At 43.9% G+C, this 20,634-nt stretch overlaps 1 protein-coding gene across 4 annotated transcripts in view; it reads right to left on the bottom strand.

The window, feature by feature from the left end:
- GNAS (GNAS complex locus) overlaps positions 1 to 20,634 on the bottom strand; it is a 304,178-nt gene that overhangs the window by 163,375 nt on the left and 120,169 nt on the right. For 2 of the 4 annotated variants that reach the window (XM_084854281.1, XM_084854282.1), the window contains exon 2: positions 6,575 to 6,647. In XM_084854281.1, the coding sequence (XP_084710407.1) occupies positions 6,575 to 6,647 (73 nt within the window). Of the gene's footprint in view, positions 1 to 6,574; positions 6,648 to 10,828; positions 12,485 to 20,634 lie in introns of those variants that run through there. The other 2 variants (XM_084854284.1, XM_084854283.1) reach the window with 2 other exon arrangements.

Raw genomic sequence — 20,634 nt, 5'->3', positions numbered from 1 at the left:
AATGTACTTGGTAGGTTGGTAGCCAGTTTTGTTTCCCCTGTGCCTGCAATTTGCTCCCACTTCTCTTGTTAGCATTTGCAGTCCTGGGACAGAGGACATATGTACCCCAAATATTCTGTGGGAGCATCCGTGTTCCTTTGTCCTTTTCTGGCTGCACTAGGAGAAGAACAGGACAGTGTTCTTGCCAACTGCCCACTGCTTCTTCCAACTGCTGGACCTAGCAGAGCTAGGAAAAAAACAACACCTGGGAATTCTAGTGGTTGTAGAAGTATCAAGCAGGGAGAGGAGAGAGAAGAGGAGCAGGGCTATACAGATCTGCAGACTGCAAAGCATGGTGGGGCCATGTGAGAACTGGGAGGTGAAGCAGAGAAGCGCACACATGCTTTCTGAGAGGTTAGGGTACAGTCTAACTTTACAGGTATTTACAAGTTTTGGAAAAAATGCATGATCAGTGGGCTGACCAGTACAAGATGCTAAACTTAGTAAGTGCCTGTCCATACATCCTGCCAGCACAAGTTGTAATTAGGTGTGAAATGCCTAAGTCTCTCTTGAAAAAGAAGCTGCACATGATTTAAATATAATCCTGAAATCTATACATTTTGTTCAATAACTTCAGAAACATTTGCTGGAAAATGTATAATATTTTGAGTATTACAGCCACGCATACTAGAAAAGAATCAAGTTGAAGCACAGAAAGATTGCTTGGCTTTCTCTAGCTCTCCATAGACACAGGAACCAACAAATAGCATGTGAAAATTCATAAATACTTCCTCCACAGCCCAATCAAAGCTACAGCCATGGACGAGCTGAAACTATGAATTACAGGCAGTCTCTAAAAATCAGAGCATGCTCTTCCTTGCTCTAATAACCCAAACTATAGTTTCCTAACCAAGATCAGATCTCCAGGATTTACCTCCTTCTTTATATAGATGGCTTCCTATCTTCACAGAGTTTTTGGGGCTGAGCTGGGAAGAACACTTCCATAAATAGCAAAATCAGAGAGAGGGGTCATATGAGCTTTTGTGGACTAAAACAGGTAATTACCATGTCAGCCTAGTGATACACACACACACACACACACACACACACACGTTAATATATGTATGCAATGACAGAAAAGGCAAAAACTCTTTATCCTTTATATATGTAATCACTACAATATCATTGGACATTGTTATGGAGATCAATAGAACTGAACAATCCTTACGGACCACTTATATTGCCACTTGGCTGTAGCAAACAATCACTTTTATGTAAGCCATAGATTCATCATTCCTTATTTACTTCCTGATTGATAGTTAAAGGCGCTACAAAAAATTTCTTCCTTATCAAATCCAGAGTTTTGACTCTTAGTTCTCTCCACCCCATCTTCTTCCCTTAATGACCAGGGCTGGATGTGCCTGATCTCGTCTGATCTCAGAAGCTAAGCAGGGTCAGCCCTGGTAAGTACTTACATGGAAGACCACCTGGGAATCAGGCTTCCTGCATTGAGCAGGGGGTTGGACTCGATGGTCTTGTTGGCCCCTTCCAACCCTATGATTCTATGACCAAACACCACGAGAAAGTGCAGGCTTCAACTGATAAGAGGAGGAAACGGCTCCGGAGAATGAGAGTAGGCTGCATAATGTGCCACTTTTTCCACTTTGGATAATTCTTCTGCCTCTCAGTTGTGTTCACTGTTGTCCATTGTTTTAGGGCACAATCCTATGTGCGTTTAGACAGAAAAAAAGTCCTACAATTTGCTGGGGAATGCTGGGAATTATAGGACATAGGATTGTGCTCTTAGTTTCTTAAGGACAGATTCCTGAATCACAGGTTAACTTCAATACAGGCTAATGAGGCAAGTGTAGTTTATTATGCCTATGTGTGCCAATAGATATCAAGATATGGGGAAATAAAGATTTAAAAGGTACTTCTACAAAGCATGCAGTCTAAGCCCTTTGTATTTCTAATTCTGAGAGTCTTTCCCCCTTTTTTAAGATCCAAATGTCAAGCAACATGACCTATAGCTTGCTCTTGTACTCCCACCAGCCTTTTACCCTATCCTGCACCCCATCATATAGAGCTAGGTACAGACAGGCTAGTACATTTGTTAGCCTCCTCCACCCCACCCCCAAGACAGTATGGGTGGGTTTATAAATTAAAGGGTGCTACTCATAAAGGTGGTTTAAGGTTTTAAAATAAAAAATAAACATTATGTGCAGAAATCCTTTAGAATAAATAAATGAAAGTAAGGTTTATAGCCACCTGTGTTACGGTAACTCTAAATCAGGGATGGGGAACTGCTGGCCAGCTGTGGCCTGCAGTGCTTTCAGATCCAGCCTGCCACCTCTCCTGTCAGCCCCACCCAACCCTGTGCAGCAATTATAGGTGGGGAGGGGAGCTCCCACTGCTGCCAACTGGAGTTTTTTCCCCTTAAGTCTAACTATGTTTCCAGGAGAGAGAGAGAGAGAGAGAGAGAGAGAGAGAGAGAGAATATGAATATATTAATGGATTGATGGGGCATGGGGTGTACATGTGAAAAAGAGTACGGGGGTTGGCACTAGCCTCACCCATCACTGGCGTGTAACCACCAGTGGAATGCCCCTAAGGGAATGCAGCCCTTGGGCAGAGGGAAAGATTCCTGATCCCTGCTCTAAATAAATGTGTTTCATCTGCTCTTCCACCAACTAATGAGCTAAGGTGTACTGACCTTGAGGAGTCAATCTTTTGTAATCAGCTATAATTAGGTGTATTTTAGAACAGCCCGCTGAAGCCCAAAGACTGTGTGTAAAAACAACACTAGAAATAATGGGTTGTTGTATCCAGTCCGTCCACTGACAGAAGGCTCTTTGATCCAGTGGAGGCTTTCATCAGCGGAATTGGGAAGGTGGAGATTTTTGACAATTCTCTCACATCCCCCTAAATATACTCCAGAAGGGTGGGGGACCCTTCTGACTAGCAATGGAGGTGGCACAGGGGTCTACAGGGGGGAAAGAAAATCAGCAAAAATCACTTCCTTCCATGTTCCACTGATGGAAGCTACCATGGCATCAAAGTGCCTTCTGTAAGCAGAGGGACACCACTTGATGCAAACCAGTATCAAATTTATACATACTCCAACCCTATATTGCATTGAACTTCTTTCCCAAGTGACTGATAGAATATTAAGTATGCAGGATTGTGGAACATTTCTGCACACCTAGGGGAATGTAGGTACTCCACATTGGCATGCCTCTAAATGAGTTTCAGTTAAGCACATTTATATTTATTTCTATCCCACCTTTCAAGGCAAGCCCTCACAAGGTGGTTTACAAGAGAAATGTTAAAGACAATATAATAATGGAAAGACAATGAAACAGCACCAGGCAAAATCAGATATAGGGGCCAAATCATCAGAAAACTTGGTGAAATAAAACATTTTAGCATCTATTTAAAGGCTGCAAGGGGGAGGGAGAAGGAGAATTCTCAGGGGAGAGAGTGCCACAAGTGTGAGGCCACCCCTAAAAATGGTCCTGCCCCTGTAAGCATCTTATTTTGCTACTGCATCAAAAAGAAAAAAAAGAAAAAGCACTATAGCAAGAGTTTACATTTTTGTTAGAAATCACTTCTAGTTTATATAACTGTATTTATAGAAAACCAATTGCCAAGGTTCAACTTGTGTCACACTCTAACCTACCATGACCTGGGAGGGAGGAGCAAGATGAGCCAAAGAGGGGAAGGACCATGTATACACAGAAGGTTTGACTCTCAACAGCTAGGATCACTGGAGACAGGAAACAGGTTTAGACATCAGAATAATGGCACTGAGTACATCCCATGACTTTGACCCACAGGAGTGAATAGTTCCCACTCACTCCTATGGGGAAAAGTAAAGCTATGTTTTTGGGGACAGCACTGAGGTGAGGGCAAAAATCCAACCTCCTGCTACCAAGAGTGACAGGAATTCTATGGAAATGAAGAGGAGTGTGATGTGTCCCCAGAGCACACAGAGATGCAGAATATTTCCCAGAGTCTCTTGCACTTTACAAGCCCTAGACAAACACGCATACACACCATCATGATGGACATTTTGCTAGCAACTACAGAAAACTGCAAACAGCTGGATTTCACCTCTAAGATTGAAATTAAGGTCCAATTTTCATCCAACAATGAAGAACTTGATTCCTAGGAGGGCAACTTGTCACTACTCTGGAGCAAAGCAGATTTTGCCTGGACACTATGTGTATGCTGAGGTTGTGTTAACTGAATTCTCAAAGAAAATTACTTCTGATGCAGAACCCTAAAAGGTGCAGGTGTTCAAAACTGTATTAATCCAAAGCACACAAACAGATCAGATTCTTTAAAACAACTATCATACTGCCAACAAAAACAAGCTACAAATCGAAGTCACATGATCTGAAGTAGTCCTTCCTCATCAGTGGATTCAGAGTATTTTTTTTTCTAAAATAAGAGCCACATGAATCCACAACCACCATTTTTGATAGGGCTACTATAACAGTTACGAAGCAGAGTCTGCTCTAAGTCACATTGTAGCTACTACTGTCTTGCTGCTAGTCAATGGGCAAGTTTGCACAACAACACAGCCCATTGTGGGTTAATTTACCTGCGAAGAGCTACAGTGCATGCTGGTCACCATTATTAATACACAAGTCTGGGCCAGGGATTGCCATGGCTTGTCACGTTATGCAAACCTGGCTGGTGGGGGTTATTTGAGGGTTAAACAACCCTTGCATAACCCTAAAACAGACCATGTGCTATGGAATTAATTAACCCACGGTGGGCTGTCATGTTATCTGAACTAGGAGACTGAGTGGCAGTACTGTAATGTCTTTATCAAATCTATGGTGAGACCACATCTGGAATATTATATACCATTCTGGTAACCTCATCTCAAAACGATATAGTAGAGCCAGAAAAGATATAAAAAAAGGCAACAAAAATAATCATTGGGTTAGAACACCTTCCCTACAAGGAAAGGCTAAAGTTTTAGGGGGCTTTTCAGGAGGAAAAAGAAGAAGAAAACTAAGGATGCAGTGATAGACTTTATAAAACTATCAATGGTGGGGAGAGAATTTTTCCCTCCTCTCCCAAGTTGTCCAATGATCAATTGGCAGTCAATTCAGGACAGACAGTAGTACTTCTTTACACAACACACAATTATGGAATTACTACCAAAACGTGAAACGATGTCCACTAGCTTAGATTGCTTTGAAAGGACATTAGGCAAATTCACAGATTTCAATGACAATTAGTCATAGTATCTCAATAGAATCTCCAAGTTTAGAAGCAGTATGTTATTGAATATCAATTTGGGGGGGGGGGGTCAACAGGGGAGGTCTATTGCCTTGTTCTTCTTGGAAGCCCCTGGGTAGCCACTGTGGGAAACAGAATGCTGGGCCTTTGGTCAGACCAAGCAGAACTCTCATGTTATCTGCTAGCCATAGTGTGACTGATGGAGGCACAATGGGGAAACCAAACACTGCAATCCAAATACAGCTGGCTATTCAAAGGGTTTGTAGGATTTGGGACATTTGTCCTTTGAACAGTGGACCTCCTTCCATGCCATATCATGAACGGCCTTTGCAATTCCCACCTTCACCGTGAATTTCAAGACTAACTATGCAGCAGCTTCTGTCCACGAGACAGAAAGTACACTTGGGTGTACTGAACAAGCTGAGCAGTTTTCTGGATCCTGGCCCAAAGTTATCCAAAAAAGGAACTTTGTGGCATTATCGTGAAAATTAAATGATAAGTAGTATTCTGTTAAAAAAAAGATAGTCTGCCATAGGAGCACACATTCCTTTACAAGCTACAGAATGCCAACCTAGGATACTAATTAAAATATTTTTAAGTTGAATAAGCTTAGCTTAAAAATTTATGAGGACAAAATCTTGCTCATAGGATTTGTTCCAGTCAGGCTTATGCCCAAATGCCCAAAGAGAGAAGCCATCAGGTTACTTGTAGATCGTGACCAAGTTGTTACGTTGAAGTATTTACGTGAAGTTATAAATTACATATTGAATACGTCTTCACACTCCATAGTACTTGGGCCACCAGAAATGACCATAAAGTAGAACAGAAAAACCCCAAAGCCTTGTAATTTTATCCCAACAATGGAAATCAAACGGCAATCATAAAAGCCCCTCAGTGATCCAAAATGTGATACCAGCATATGATGAATTTCCTGAAGCAAACCTTAATGCTCCTTCATTAAGTGTATGCAGTTTTACTTTGTGTTTGACCCTTCTATGTGAGAAAATGTTGAGAGCACCACAAATTAATGTGGTACAGTAGAACCTAGCAAGTCCACGATATTGTAGTAGAAACTGCAGAAAAGCCTTTGCCTTCATAAAGCCTGATAAATGAAACCTTGATGCAATCAGCTAATAACAGGCTCCCTTATATACTTGTAATGCCCAATCACAATACCCCAAACTAAACAAAACACTGCATACAAAAACAAACAAAAGAGCCAATAAATCCTCCCCAAGCTGGCACATCCAATTTCTCTGTAACACAAAAAATTAATAAAAAATAGCTTTACAAATGAATGGCATAAACATCTTCAAATAATGTAATATAAATGACTTACTCTGCATTAAATCCATTCACATGCAAGATCCGCATTTGTTTGACAATTGTGCTTTTACCAGATTCACCAGCACCTAGAAAATGAAAATAAATCAGTTTCAGAAGGAAGTAGAAGAGATCCAGGGGCACATGAGTTGCTTCTATTCAAATCCACAAACCTGGGTTACTCACCACAAGACTGAAAACTGAAAGGAAAAATAAGTAGTAATTGCCACTGGAAACTGCAACTGTAGCTAAAAATAAATGTCCAGCTGAAGTCATGTGTCAAAACTAAACCCGGGAATATTTCACTATCCATTTTTTTCCAATGTCTTCATCAAAACAAGCAGAAGGGAGAACTGAGGCAGGGGCAACTTCAGTATCTCGGAGGGAAAAGGGAGCCATCTCAAACAATTACCACTTCAAAGCAGAGAGGGAGAATGAAAGAGACACTGCAGTTCATACTTGAGCCAAGCACTTGCCAGTTGTGTCTGTTTATTACGCCTTTAATCACACCATAAGGCAGTTAATACACTGAAACCGAGGATATGGACATTGCCATTTGGAAATATACAACTCTGCCACCATTCCACTACAGTGCTGCATAAGAGCCTCCTCATGCTCTCCATCTCCCATCTGCATCCTTGAAAGAAGCTTCCCATCACCTCCACATGCTCTACACCCCCACGCACATACCCGTCAAGTTGCATATCAAATCTGCATTTTGAAAATACCATTTTATTCACCCCATGAGAAAACCTCCTTCATTCTGCTTCCTACAAGTAACGCTTTTCTCTTTCTCCCACTCCACAAACAAGAAAGCCCCCTTTCTCCCTGTTCAATCAGCATGTTGCACCCACTCAAACTGCACAGTGGAAGGCTTGAGCCACAAAATCTGGCGGAGATATTCAAACCCTCCACTTGTTAACTTTCAATATTTCTATAGAAAAGCTCACTTCCCCCCTTTTGCAGGAACACAAGTCCTGCCCTGGCAATACAGATGCTCTAGCGTCTTTTTGCAGTTCATTTTCCTATAACGCTTCCATAAGCCTCAGAAAGAGGAGACATTACTGAGACCAAGCAGGACAGTAATCACGAAGGCACTGTTTGTATTTCTCCAATGCCAGGCTTTCCCCGGCACTGACAGTACAAGCCTCCATTTTGAGTCTCATACAAAAACTAAATTTTAGTGTCTATATATCAAAGTATATTTTTCTCTAATTTCCACCTTCCCTTTCAGTGTCTCAGTCTGCACAGACATCCAGCCCTCCCCCTCCAAGGACTCACTATTAATACCCCCTTCACTATTAATATCATTGGCCTTCCCCAAATCCAACCAAGAACGTTTTAATACCAAAGCATAGGACCTTCACGTCATTCCACCACCAACCACCCCATTCTTGATAAATATTGGTGAGGAACAGATTCAGTAGAATTTCTACAGGGTGGACAAGAATTGCATAAAGTACTTGACAGCCACAGTGTTGCAATATGCCAAAAATCAAACAATCTACCCTACCAAGTAATATAAAAACCAAATCAGAAGCAAAGGTGTTTCCTCCAACCTTCCATCCTGAAGATGTATCATGATATATCCTATTACAGGAAGAGCTAAAATAATTAGGCAAAGACTAATTTAAAATCCAGCCCTAACACGGACATTTCTAATAGCTATATACAGAAGGCTGAAGTTCTTATTTTTCTCACATATTATGTTTTGCATATAAATACAAAGCACAGAACATTTGTTACTGGTATGTCAATCAAATGGTTCTCATCATACTGAGGGCCCTTAAGATGTATATAGCCCAATGAAAAACCTTGTTATGTGTTCTTTCTACTGCATTATTCTTAATGTGTTCACAACATACTGAAAAACTACTAAGGATGTGCACTTGTGCTTTTTGCTTCTGGATTTTATATATTTTACCCCATAACACCACAGATTTCACATCATTACACTGAATGTCTTAAGGACTGTATATAACTACAGTTTTTAAAACCACCACATCTGGGGCAGTCATATTTCAGACACATGAGGAAGCCATGTTCTAATTATGAAGAGCCTGCACATTTTCTCCAGGCAGTTTTGTAATAACCATAGCTTCAAAGAGACATGTACAGTGCAATCCTATACATGCCTACTCAGAAGTAAGCCCCACTGAGCTCAATGGGTTTTACTCCAGGTAAGTGTGCATGGGATTGCAGCCTAAAATGTCTGTATGCTTCCGTTTTGGATATTTAACCAGCGACTGATTTACACCCTGTGTCTGAAAACATAGTTGCATGGAGGAGCCCAACTGATTTAAACAGACATTCTCAAGTATGCATTCTTAAAATCTTAGCCCTTGTGACACTTCTCTACACAGGCATTGTGCAGATATTAAAGTCAAGCATTTTCCTCCAAGTTATGCTAAAAAGGATCTTAACCAACCCTTTAACGCAGTAGATGATGCTATAGTTCTTATACTTTAATTTTAGATCCCTTCTCCAAACTACGGATGTAAAGTCTCACCCCACATTTAAGCCACATCCAAAAATAATATCTACTGAAGCAATCCTAGTTTCTCTTCCTTTTCCTCCTCCAAAAATCTTAGTCCATTCATAAGCAATACTCGAAGACCCTAGATACTCTAGATATTAACATGTCACATACATTGTATGTCAGAAAATGGAATAATGTTCATTATACGATAACCCAGAGTCTTCAGGTAGTGTTTTAGAAAGGTCTGTTGAAAATACACCAAATAGGCCAACACTTGATATTAAAATCCATATGGAGCTAAAACAGTCCAGTGCCCCAAAGCTTCTCTCCAACCTTGTTTCCAACATTAATGACCGTAAAAGTGACAAAGGGAAGAATGCAAGCTTGCCTTCAGAAGCTTCCTTTGCTGCTTCCACTTTCAGTCTCCATTCCTTCTAAATCCTTCCCCCTACTCCCCATTTATCCAGAACACACTCCATCCCCCCCCCCCCCCGCCAACACAACAGCATACTGCAAAACTCTACACACTTCCAGCAAGGATGTGAGTGCCATGTGTACTGTCCCCAATGGGCAAAAGGTGAGGCCAAATTCTCTTGATATCCCCTATCCCCACCTATCATATTCACTTCAGTCCCCACTACGGCCTTACAGGCAGCAAGCACATCCATGGTAGTGCTGAACATTCTGCTGCAAGCACCCCAAAATCGTGCTACCGGTATAGATCACAAGAATATATTCCTTATTTTAAATTACTTTCCACTTAATCATCACTGACAACCCCATCAACCCATAATAGTGCTAGACTAATGGTTTGAAAAGACGGGTGCTCCACATAACCCCCCTTTCCATGCAGCATTTAATTATACATAGGGAGTGAAGAGAACAGAAAAGATAGAACGAAGCAACCTTTTATATACTGACCATGTTTTCGGGGCAAGGGAGTCTAAAAAAAAAAGAACAGGCCAAGCCGGCTATAGGTTATCTGCAACTAATGATTTTTTGAAAATAAATAAATCCTGAGGACAACTTCACCTTTACAAATTATACATTGAGGGGGTCCCACGACGTGGGGAAGGCAGATAAGGAAAAGCAACCTTTTCATCATCATGCACTGAGGGAGTTTTCTGGAGGGTGAAGATAATCAAGCAATTTGGTTTATTCCGTGTTCACAAAAGGGGTTGTAAAAAATAAGGGGGGGGGAGGGAACATGGCCCTCTCCTATGTGCCTCCTACGCCTACCACCTCCCCCCAGCTCTGCCCCCAAATTGTCACCTCCTGACAACTCCCCCACCCCCGCCTCTTAACCATGACTGCAGTACGAGGACCCAACGACTGGAGGGCCCGAGGCCTACTTTCTCCCAGGCCCCCTTTGCCTTTTTCTCCCCACAACCAACCCCTGGAGACCCGCGCCCTTTCCCTTCTTTCCTCGGCCCCGTGGGTGGCTCGACCTATCAAGCCGAGAGGGGCTTCCTTAAATTCCTACACCTCCGCCCCCCAAAGCCCCTTCTCCTTCTGCCCTGCGGTCTGCCGCCTATGCCTTGTGGGGCCCATTTCCTTCGGGGCTAGGACAAGGCAGGCAGGCAGGCAGGCAGGGCCCCACCTCTCCTCTTGCCCAGTCACTGCTCGGCCCCGTTATTGCCACCCAGCCCGCCCGTTACCCAGGGAGACCCGGGCCTTGAGAACAGCGCTGCCCGCTCCCCAGGGCGTGCGGGGGAGGCTGCCCTTCCCCTCCCACGCATTCCTACCAGTACACCCCCGCGCCCCCAGCCGCCGCGGCCCGCGCGCCCTTACCCAGCAAAAGGAGCCGGTGCGTGGCCCTATAGACCTGCTTGTCCTTCTGCAGCTGCTTCTCGATTTTCTTGTTGGCCTCTCGCTGCGCCTTCTCTTCGTTGCGCTGATCCTCAGTCTTGCTGTTCCCTAAACAGCCCATCTTGGGGGGCGGAATAGAAGGGGGAGGGGGGAGGATTGGGGGAGGGGTAGGTTGGGAGGGGAAAAGGAGGGGATGCAGGAGGGGAAGGGAAGGGAAGGGCGCAGGAAGCAATCGGGGCTTGCTGGAGAGAAGGCTGGGCGGACGGGGCGGGGGGGGAGTCTGTCTCCTTCCCCCCCTTTTTATTTTATTCTTCTACTCACAGCTGCCGCTGCCCAAAGACATGGAGATCGCGGAGCCCGGAGCCTACTACGAGGTGGGGGTTGGGGGAAGGGGGGGGGAGCGATGACTTTGCTACTGCTCAAGCCGGGCCTCCACCTCCTTCTCCCCCACACCTCGGCCAGATCCTCTCGCAATGCAGATCCTCTCTTTTCTTTTTTTTCAAGGAAGAAAACGAAAAAAAAAAAAAGGGGGGGGATTGGGGGTAGGGTAAGGAGGGAGAGTTGGCAACCCACACCGAAAGAGTGGTGGGGGGATTCTCCGCAGGATCACGGGTTAAAAAAATCGGCTCCCTTCCCCCCACCCCCAAAAAAACCCTGCAGCAGGAGCAACAACAAAATTAGGGTGTTGTTTTCTAAAAACCTCTCTCTCTCTCTCTCTCTCTCCAGCTTCCACGCCACCCTCAATGGTGGGGGAGGGCAAAATAATATTAAGAGCCGTCTCTCTCGCACTCGTTTTTTCTTTCTGCCTCTCCCCGCTCTCTCTTTCTATATATAAATCCTCCTTCGGATCCAAGGCAGCCAGGCTCCGAGCAGAGAAACCTCCCCAAATCCTGGGCACGGAGAACCTAGAACCGTCTCTCTTCCTCGCTCCTTTTTCTTGCCTTTCTTGCCTTTTTTCCGCCTTCCCTCGCTCGCCCTTCGCCTCCTTGCTGGCTTCCCCCTTGCAAACACGCGCGCCGCCTCTCCAAAAAAGGGTGAAGCGCCCGAAGGGGTCAACGCCAACCCTTCGGCGGCTGGCTGGCTGGCTGGCTGGCTGGCGGGCAAAATGAGTCCCCGCGCCCCTTTCTGGGCTGGGTAGATTTTCTCCCTTCTCTCGATATTCCGCGGCGGCGGCTGTTGTCGCTTCTTCCTCCCCTAATGGTGGTTGTTCTAATCCAAGGCCCTTCTTCTTCTTTCTCCCTCCTCTCTCGCTTTCCTCTCGGTGCCGCCGCTCGCGCTTTTCCACGTTAGGTTTCCAGACGGCTGAATCCTCTTTTGCTTCTCCGGCAAATGCGTGGAGCGAAGGAGTAAAAGCGAGGGAGAGGTGGGGAGGAAAGAGAGCGAGACAGAAGAGAAGAAAAGGCAATTTCGATCTCCCCCCCCCTCTCCTCCCCCTCCTCCTCCTCCCCCTCCCCCTCCCCAAAACAAAAATAGCTCCCCTCTGAGAAGCTCCCCTTCGGCCCCCTATTTTAGTTTGCCTCTTCTCTCTTGCATTTCGCCGGGATTTCTTATTCTTATTTTAATTATTAAAATCTACAGAGGAAGGGGAGCGAGAGAGAAGGAGAGATGGGGTGGGGCAAGGCGAGCTCACACGGAACCATGGGAACTCAACCATTCACATGATACCCAAACGTCAGGAGTTAACTGACTGGAGGCGCCCTCTTCAAACACCCACAGGGAGAGGCAGATATGGGGACAAGCGGCGGCGCCCGCGTGCGTGTGACTGCCTGCTCCTGCCTCTCTTGACACGCCCGGGGGGGTGGGGGGTGTGCCTCGTTTTAAATTTGGTCGGGGGGAGAGAGAAGAATCTTGTTTCTTTTGCAAGAAAACCTGCACTTTCTCTTTATGTAGCGACTTTCCTTTTTTTTTTGCCCGATTAGGATCCTGAGCATTTACACTTAACGCAAAATGTAATTAAATAAAAACGGGTCTGGGGAGGGGCACGATGTAGTGTAAAAGGGCAAATCCTCACTCTTGAGGGTTCTGCTCCAAATTCCTTCAAGAATTCAGGAGTAATTTAAAATGGGGTGGAGAAGCTTGAACCAGATCTGTGAGTCGTTGAGCCACGACGGGGCTCCGGGACAATTAAAGCAAATGAACAGCAATAATTAAAGGGAAAAGGAAGTCCCTAGTGGCCATGCGGAGGGATCATGGGTCAGGTTGGCTGAAGAAAGAATAAAAACAGCGGTAGCACCTGTAGCCTGAACCAGCCAGGAGGGAGGAGAAACGGGGGCCCAAGGAGGAAAGGCGCACGTGTCAGAGGCACTGGAGGCAAATTTAGGGGAGGGAGAAAGCAGAAAGAGCTTGTGGGGAAGGGCACATGTGATAGCTGTGCGGGAAAAGAGAAACTGTACAGCACCCTTCCCCAACCTGGTGCCCTCCGGATGTGTTGGACGACAACTCCCATCGTTTCCTGGCCAGCATGGTGGGAGTTGTAGTGCAACATATCTGGAGGGCACCAGGATGGGGAAGGCTGCTCTACAGCAAGGAGCCGCCTAATCTCAGCCATAATTTTTTTTTTTTTTACTATTCTTCCGCTAAATTCACAAGATGTTCACACATAGATTCTCCACGCTGATTAACCTAAAATAACTATCACCCCTCTTTTGTTCTCACCATGCCAATTAGGATCCCCACTTCATGTGTCATTAAGCACTTAGAAGAGTGAAATAAGCCCCGTTAAACTTCTCTGTTCAGAAGACAGGGTGGTTAGGCAACAATTACTCTATTTAGGTTATTTATAATTATGCTTTATGTGACAAATGCAGGATCTTGCACATATTTAATTTGCCTCCAGTAACAGTAATCATACTTAGCATTTATATAGCTCTTTAGAGTGTTAAAAGCGTTTCACATCCATTCTTTTGTTATAAACAACCCTGTAAGGTAAGTCAGTATTTTCCCCAAATTGAATATGATCCATATGAAAAAAATTTGTCTGAGTTTAGACACAAGATGAATTTTGTTATACCTCATGAATTTGTATGTTTTCTGTTGTTTGATAATGAAAATGTTTGTGTGTTTCCTTGTTTTATTTATTTATTTTTATTTGTTATTACATGTATATTCCAACCTTTTTTCCTCTTGCAAAGAACCCAAGGCAGCTTACATGGTCCTTCTCTCTATTTTATCCTCACCCCTCCGAGGTAAATTAGGGTAAGAGCCAGTGTCACCCAGTGAGCTTCGTGGCTGAGTGAGGACTAGAATCCAGATCTCCCAAGCCCCAATCCAACACTCTAATTACTACACCACGCTGGCTCTTATTTGTGCAACCAGAGAACTGACTGCTAAATTTGTTGCTCAACTCAGAATGTCCATTCTGAACTTGTAATTGCTTGTAGCTGAACTATAAAATTATTACTACTTTGACAGCTGCATACTAGATATGAGGGCTGGAGAGGCTTTCCTAAAGCCACATTGCAGCCCAGTTCAGATGTCACGATAAAGAGGAGCCAAATGGGAATAACGGGAAACATGCATGAGCACAGTGTTCGGTTCTGATAAGGTAGGCTTCTTCAGATGTCTAAACTGGCCCAGTAAGTTCATGGCAGGTGAGATTCAAACTGGAGACTTTCTGATTTCAAGCTGAGTCTGTTAGGGTGCAATCCTATGTATGTTTAGACAGAAAAAAGTCCTGCAACTCCCAGTATTGTCCAGGCAGCCATACTGGCTGGGGAATGCTGGGAGTTGTAGGTCTTTTTTTCTGTCTAAACATGATAGGATTGCAGCCTTAGCCACTCAGTATTAGAGTCATGCCAGTAATGCAGCTGCTGAACAGCACTTTCACGCAGATGCACCAATTATTGAGATCATGTTGAAAACATCATTGCAAACAGATTAGGCTGTTTGATCATATCCCTGGAGATATGTCATCATCATAGTTACCCCTAGTTTAGGAAAGAATTTAGGGTAACAGGACCCATAGGTCAGTGAAGGGCAAACTCCAGGCTTATGGGATCTACTTTAGTTTTTTTACTAGAAGCCCAAGATCTACCAGGCACAACCTAATGCAAAAAAAAGGGGGGGGGTTCTTGATCATGCTAAGAGTTCTACTTGTGTTCAAGCAAACACAAGTAAAATACCTGCAGAACTTGCTGCTCAACATGGTAGGGTTGGGGCTTTGAGGGAGCAGCGTGCATAGGGACAATGAGGTGGGGCATGGGTGTGCAGCCTTATCCCCAGTTTTACATCAAGTGCTCCGGGAGAGAGCGCAGGACAGGAAGGCCTGGCGTGCTATGGTCCATGGGGTCACGAAGAGTCGGACACGACTGAACAACAACAACAACAACAACTTTGTGAATTCACTTTCTGGGAAACATGCAGCCCAATCCTGTGTACAGTGAGGCCTGCCTAACTGCATAAGATTAGGTCATTTGCACAACAGTTAATTAGGTTAGGTTAAAGGTCATCTAGTTGACAAGGTACTTGATTTGGACAATAGAGGTCTGAATTTGGATCTGACTAACCCATAAACTTGCTGGCTAACACACAGATACTCTTACCCTTGGTTCCCTAATCTGCAGATGGGGTTGCCCACGTTTTGTTTACTGCTCTTTCTCCTCTGTCCTTAGTAGCAGCCCAACACATAGAAATTTAGGAGGGGATGCTTTTCCCATCACTATCTTCATGCCAGCAAAAGCATCATTTGCTTAATTTCTGTGTGTCAAGTTGCTGCACAGGAGCAGGAGAAAAGGATGACAACCCCATTAACAAAATGGGAATATTTTTATATTAGTAACTGATATCAGAAGACTGTAACGATGATGAAAGAAACCATGATTGTAAACTTTGTAAAGCTTTACAGACTGTAAATGCTATAGAAATTATTGTGTATCAGGCACAGTCTGGTTGGAACTACTACCAATGAAGTTTTTGGACAATCAGTTCATTGCACGCGCGCGCACACACACACACACACAGTTGTTGTATATTTGTTGTGCCGATTCCAGTCAATCTTTCCTAAAATAAATGGTTCTGGGCTAGGGAAATTGTATTTTCCCTGCATTAAAACTGAAATTTGTTGTTGCTAGAAAAAATATACTTTTTTCCCCAGTGAGGGAGACTACTGCAGTTTGGAGTACTATGTGCAATATGTCCGCATAACTGCCCTGGTCCTCTATTGGCCTGTGACATTTGATGAGCAACAAAACTCACTCCACTGCCACCCATGCCATATTGTCACCCTAATGCAGCAGTGGGGAACATCTTTCAGCCCAAGGGCCATATTCAATTTGAGAACAGCTCTCGGGGGCCACATTCCAGTAGTGGGTGGGGCTGAAGGCAAAAGGGGTGGGGCCAAAAATACCAGCATATTGTAGTTTCAAGCTCTTCCGGCCAGGAACTAAGCCTTAGAAGGGGCATTTCGACCTTTTAGAATGGGGGAAAACTGCACAAAAGCCCAGAAACCACCAAACAACTGGTGGCTGGGGAAAAGGAGGTGTGGCCAAGAAAAGGGTATGTAGCCATCAGGGGGCCAGGTTGGCACTTAAGGAGGGCTGGATTTCGCCCCCAGGCCTGAGTTCCCCAGCCCCACCCTAATGATAATATGCCGCCTGAAAGGGGGGGGTCTGTAGAGCAGAAAAAATGAACTAGTCGCATGGCAAAGTGTAGAGAAGCCTTTTGTCAGTTTTGATTTAATGTCTAGTAGCCAAACAGTAATTTTAATGTTGATTTATCACAATATATAAGTTTGTGAGCCTATTTTTTTTTTTTTAACTTACTAAGGCTGCAACATACACACATCTGGGAGTAAGTCCAGTAGAACTCAGTAAGATTTCCTTCTTACTGAGGCCAGATATAGGACTGTACTATAAAGCCCTGAAATTTTACCTTTCTACCAGTGGCTGACTTTAGTACAGTTTATTTCTACTGATGGCTGCCTTTAGAACAGTGTTGATTTAAGGGCACAATCCTATGGCTGCTAGACAGTGTCTAGATGGCCATAGGATTTTTCGGTTTCTAGGAACCGAGCTCCTCACTCCCTCCCCTGCCACCTTGTAGGCAGCACGGTTCATCCCCAGCTCGGCGCTTGTAAGAACCGTATAGAGTGGGCAAAAGGGGGGCATTCCCGGGGTGGGGGGAGGAGACCGCATAAGCACTGTTACGACGCTTCCTATGCACCGTCCAGCCTCCCCCCACCCCCGCTCCGATGCGCCCTGGCTAGACAGCCAAAATCAGCTGTCTAGCTGCAAATGCAGGCGGCCAGAGCACAGAGGAGAGGTTCCCCTCTGTGCTCTGCCCGCCCTGCACTGGATAGTTGGCCGCCTCCAAACCCATAGGATTCCACCCTTATTTTATTATGTTATATAAGAACACAGTAGTGTAAGGCTTATTACTAGAGATCTACCGGACTGATTTCGCTCATTTTTGTTTTAAACTGAAGATTGAGAAAATTTTGAAAATTTGAAAAAGTTCAAAGCTTGAGCATTGGGCAGCTTAGGAAGGGAGAGGGATGAGACAAAGGGGAGGTTAATGCCTAGTCCCCACACTGTGCATGTGATGTAACATGTGACACAGTGTGTGTATGCAGGTATAATAATGCTTACTCTTGTGAGCTCATAGAGTGCTGGGCCAATGAAAGGACAGGCACAGAATGTTGGGAAAGGGCCTGAAGAAAAGTCAGTTGGTGATCATTAGAGGAAGAGAAGCTGAGGAGAAAGAGCTGAAAGGACACCAGGAGGAGAAGAGAGAGAAAAACAAGAGATGAAAACAGATAGGCAAGACACCAGAAAAAAGAGGAAAAGTTGACATGAAGCAACACAACAGACTGGAAGAAACTTGGGTGAAAGAAAGCAGTATGTTTCTTGGCTCTGCACCAAACAGTCTCCTATTCCTCTACGATTGAGTGCCGGTTTATTTGCTCCACCCCAAACAGCCCCCATGGCGACACAGGATTTGCACTAGTAATATAGAACAATCTGTTCATTTTAAAACGTATTTTAATTCTCAACATTTGTTTGAAATCTTTCAGCAAGTTGATTTTTTCATTATTGCAAATGTGCGTTTGCCGTCTTTTGTGTCCACATCACAAAGGATGAAGCTAGTATATATGAACTTGAAATGTAATGCCAAGAGTGTGAGCTATGAGCTGGGAGCAGGGGGAGCCTGAGTTCAAATCTCTCCTCAGCCATGAAATCATTACATGGTTTTAGATGAGCTCCCCATTTGTCAAATAGAGCTTTTGGATCTACAATATGAAGATAATAATACTGACCAACCTTAGATGGTTTTATTTCATTTCTTTCCATTTAAAAATAAAAAATCCCATCCTTATTTATTTATTGCATTTATATCCCGCCTTTTTTCCTCTTGCAAGAAACCCAAGGTGGCTTACATTATCCTCCTTCTCTCCATTTTATCATCACAACACCCTGTGAGGTAGGTTGGGCTGAGAGTCTTTGATGGGCCCAAAGTCACCCAGTGAGTTTCATGGCTGAGTGGGGACTAAAATCTGGATCTCCCGGCTCCCAGTCCAACACTCTAGCCACTACACCACACTGGCTTACCATAGGCCTCCAGCATAAAACATAAGACCTGAACCTAATACCTATCACTACAACAGGCAGCAAACATATTAAAACAGCTATCAAAAGTAGCGACTTCTCAAAATACCTGGTGAAATTAGGCACTGCAATAACTACTTGGTTGTTGTAAGGGGTACTGAGGCTGGGCAGATATTAGCGCAATGCTTCTTAATAGCTGAGATCACTACGGCCCATCACACTTGTATCCTCAAAAGCACCACTTCATTTTCTCCCAGCACTTGAAAACATAGTTGCAGTAAGGGAAAAACGAGGTAGTCCAGTTCTCACTGACAGGAGATCCTATGTACACTGCAATGCAACTCTGCCCAGCTACATAACACTACACACTATATCATCCCCACAGTTTCCATACACACACACACACAGAGCTTATCATAATAATGGGCAATTTGCTAGTAAAAAATAAATGGATGTTTCACTACAGTGAGAAAGCAACATCTGAAATCACATTGGTGCAAAGGAAGAGTATAAGCATTTCTGTTGTATTCAGATTAGTTTTATATTGTCTTTTGTCTTCTTTCAAATACAAACAGAACCCAAAGTGCTTGTGGATAAGATTCCGAGTGATCGTTGCCCAGTTCTGTGGACGTGCAGAATGGAGAATTGCCAGCTCATACCACTTTAGAAAGGAAGCAAGAACTGTCCTCCACCTTGAGGCTATTTTTAATTTTCTTGGCCAACACCTTTCCAGAAGGGGTTGTGTGTGTTAAATTGCTATTTTCTGATTTTTAATGTAATTGCAGCACTAGCCTGTCCAGTCTAATTATTATTTTTAAACTGTATTTAGGAAAAAAATATTAGTAGTTATGCTAATGAAATGGAGACATAGGTTAGCCATACTGTTGATTGAAATGTTTACTATCTAACCAGAAGGGCAATTAAATGTTAAAATGTTTTCAGCTAATTGGAGTCAGGAGGTATAGTATTTACTTTGATTGGTCTAAGGTACCTTGTCTGAGCCATATTGAGGATGCTTCAGGCCTCAAGTCTGAAAGCCATAAAATGAACCTGATTGACATTTATGTTAAGTATTTTACAGAGTAGACCTTTGGCTACTAGACCCTTCCCTAGTGTCATTATGGGACAGGGCCTTTGTGTGGAAAGTGTGGCCTATCCTGATGGGCTGGGCTTTTCCAGATTAACCCAAACTGCAGCACATAGTGACTGCAACTTTAATGCATTGACAAGACCCCAGATTCACTAGTGACCCACAGAATTCTGGAACCAGCTTTGCTACCTGCTAAGAAGCCCGCAGAAGCAAGTAAGACATGAGAAGATAAGCACAGGAGGTTGTATTCAATGTTAGTCTCACTTAGAGTAGACCCATTGAAATGAATGAGACTTAAGTTAGATGAACACTGGAAACCGCTCAGAGTGAGCGCACACACAAACACCAACACATAGCAAGATGCTCCAATGTGAACGCTGGTGACACAATAGGGGTGTCATAAAGGAGAAAACATAGTTTCCTAGCTTATGCCCTGGAATAGCTGACAAATATCTCACCCCAATTCCCATGTTCCTTAATGACAGTCGCAGGACAAAGGGTAAATTCAATGTGTATATAATTTATCCATTGTTTTATGCCATCACCTATATCACAATAGTAAACTCAAAGCCAGCCTATTATGGCACTTACTCATAGAGATATGAATAGGGTAAAACATTAAAGCACAGAAGTTTAAGATTTGCAGGAAATTGGTAGTTTTGACAGAAAGAAGGGGAGGGGAGAGGTAACTGCAGACTGCAGTCTTTGAAACCTCCTTAGCTATTGGCTGCACGGGATCTGGGTTCACTTTGCAACTTCACTGCCGTCTTGCTCAATTCAAAGCAGGTAGGGAGATGAACTACTATTACATGCACCCCTGCCCCATTTTCTTCTGAAAGGAAAGTAGTGCATGTGCTAAGCTGTCAACTTGTTCTGGACACTGCAGGATATCTGCTCAGATCCTGAACCACTGATCACTAGACTCCCCCACATTCACAAACTGTCCACTTATTTTACACAGTGTTATGCATCTATCTGCATATATCTGTCACATTTCCATCAATGGTATGGTGAACATCAATTAAATATAGGTTGTAAAATCCCATTCTTTCAAAATATTTGTATCTTGCCTTTCTATCCATCAAGACCCCACCCCCAGCAGCTAATAACAGTAGTCAGGACATAATGAATACAAATTTTTAAAACCTATTGCAACA

This window comes from Heloderma suspectum, chromosome 4 (assembly GCF_057233095.1).
Source record: "Heloderma suspectum isolate Gila_16-S chromosome 4, 16-S_ref, whole genome shotgun sequence".
Classification (NCBI taxonomy): Eukaryota; Metazoa; Chordata; class Lepidosauria; order Squamata; family Helodermatidae; genus Heloderma; species Heloderma suspectum.
The sequence above is the reverse complement of the archived record's forward strand: the minus strand, read 5'-3'. Positions and strand labels throughout refer to the sequence as shown.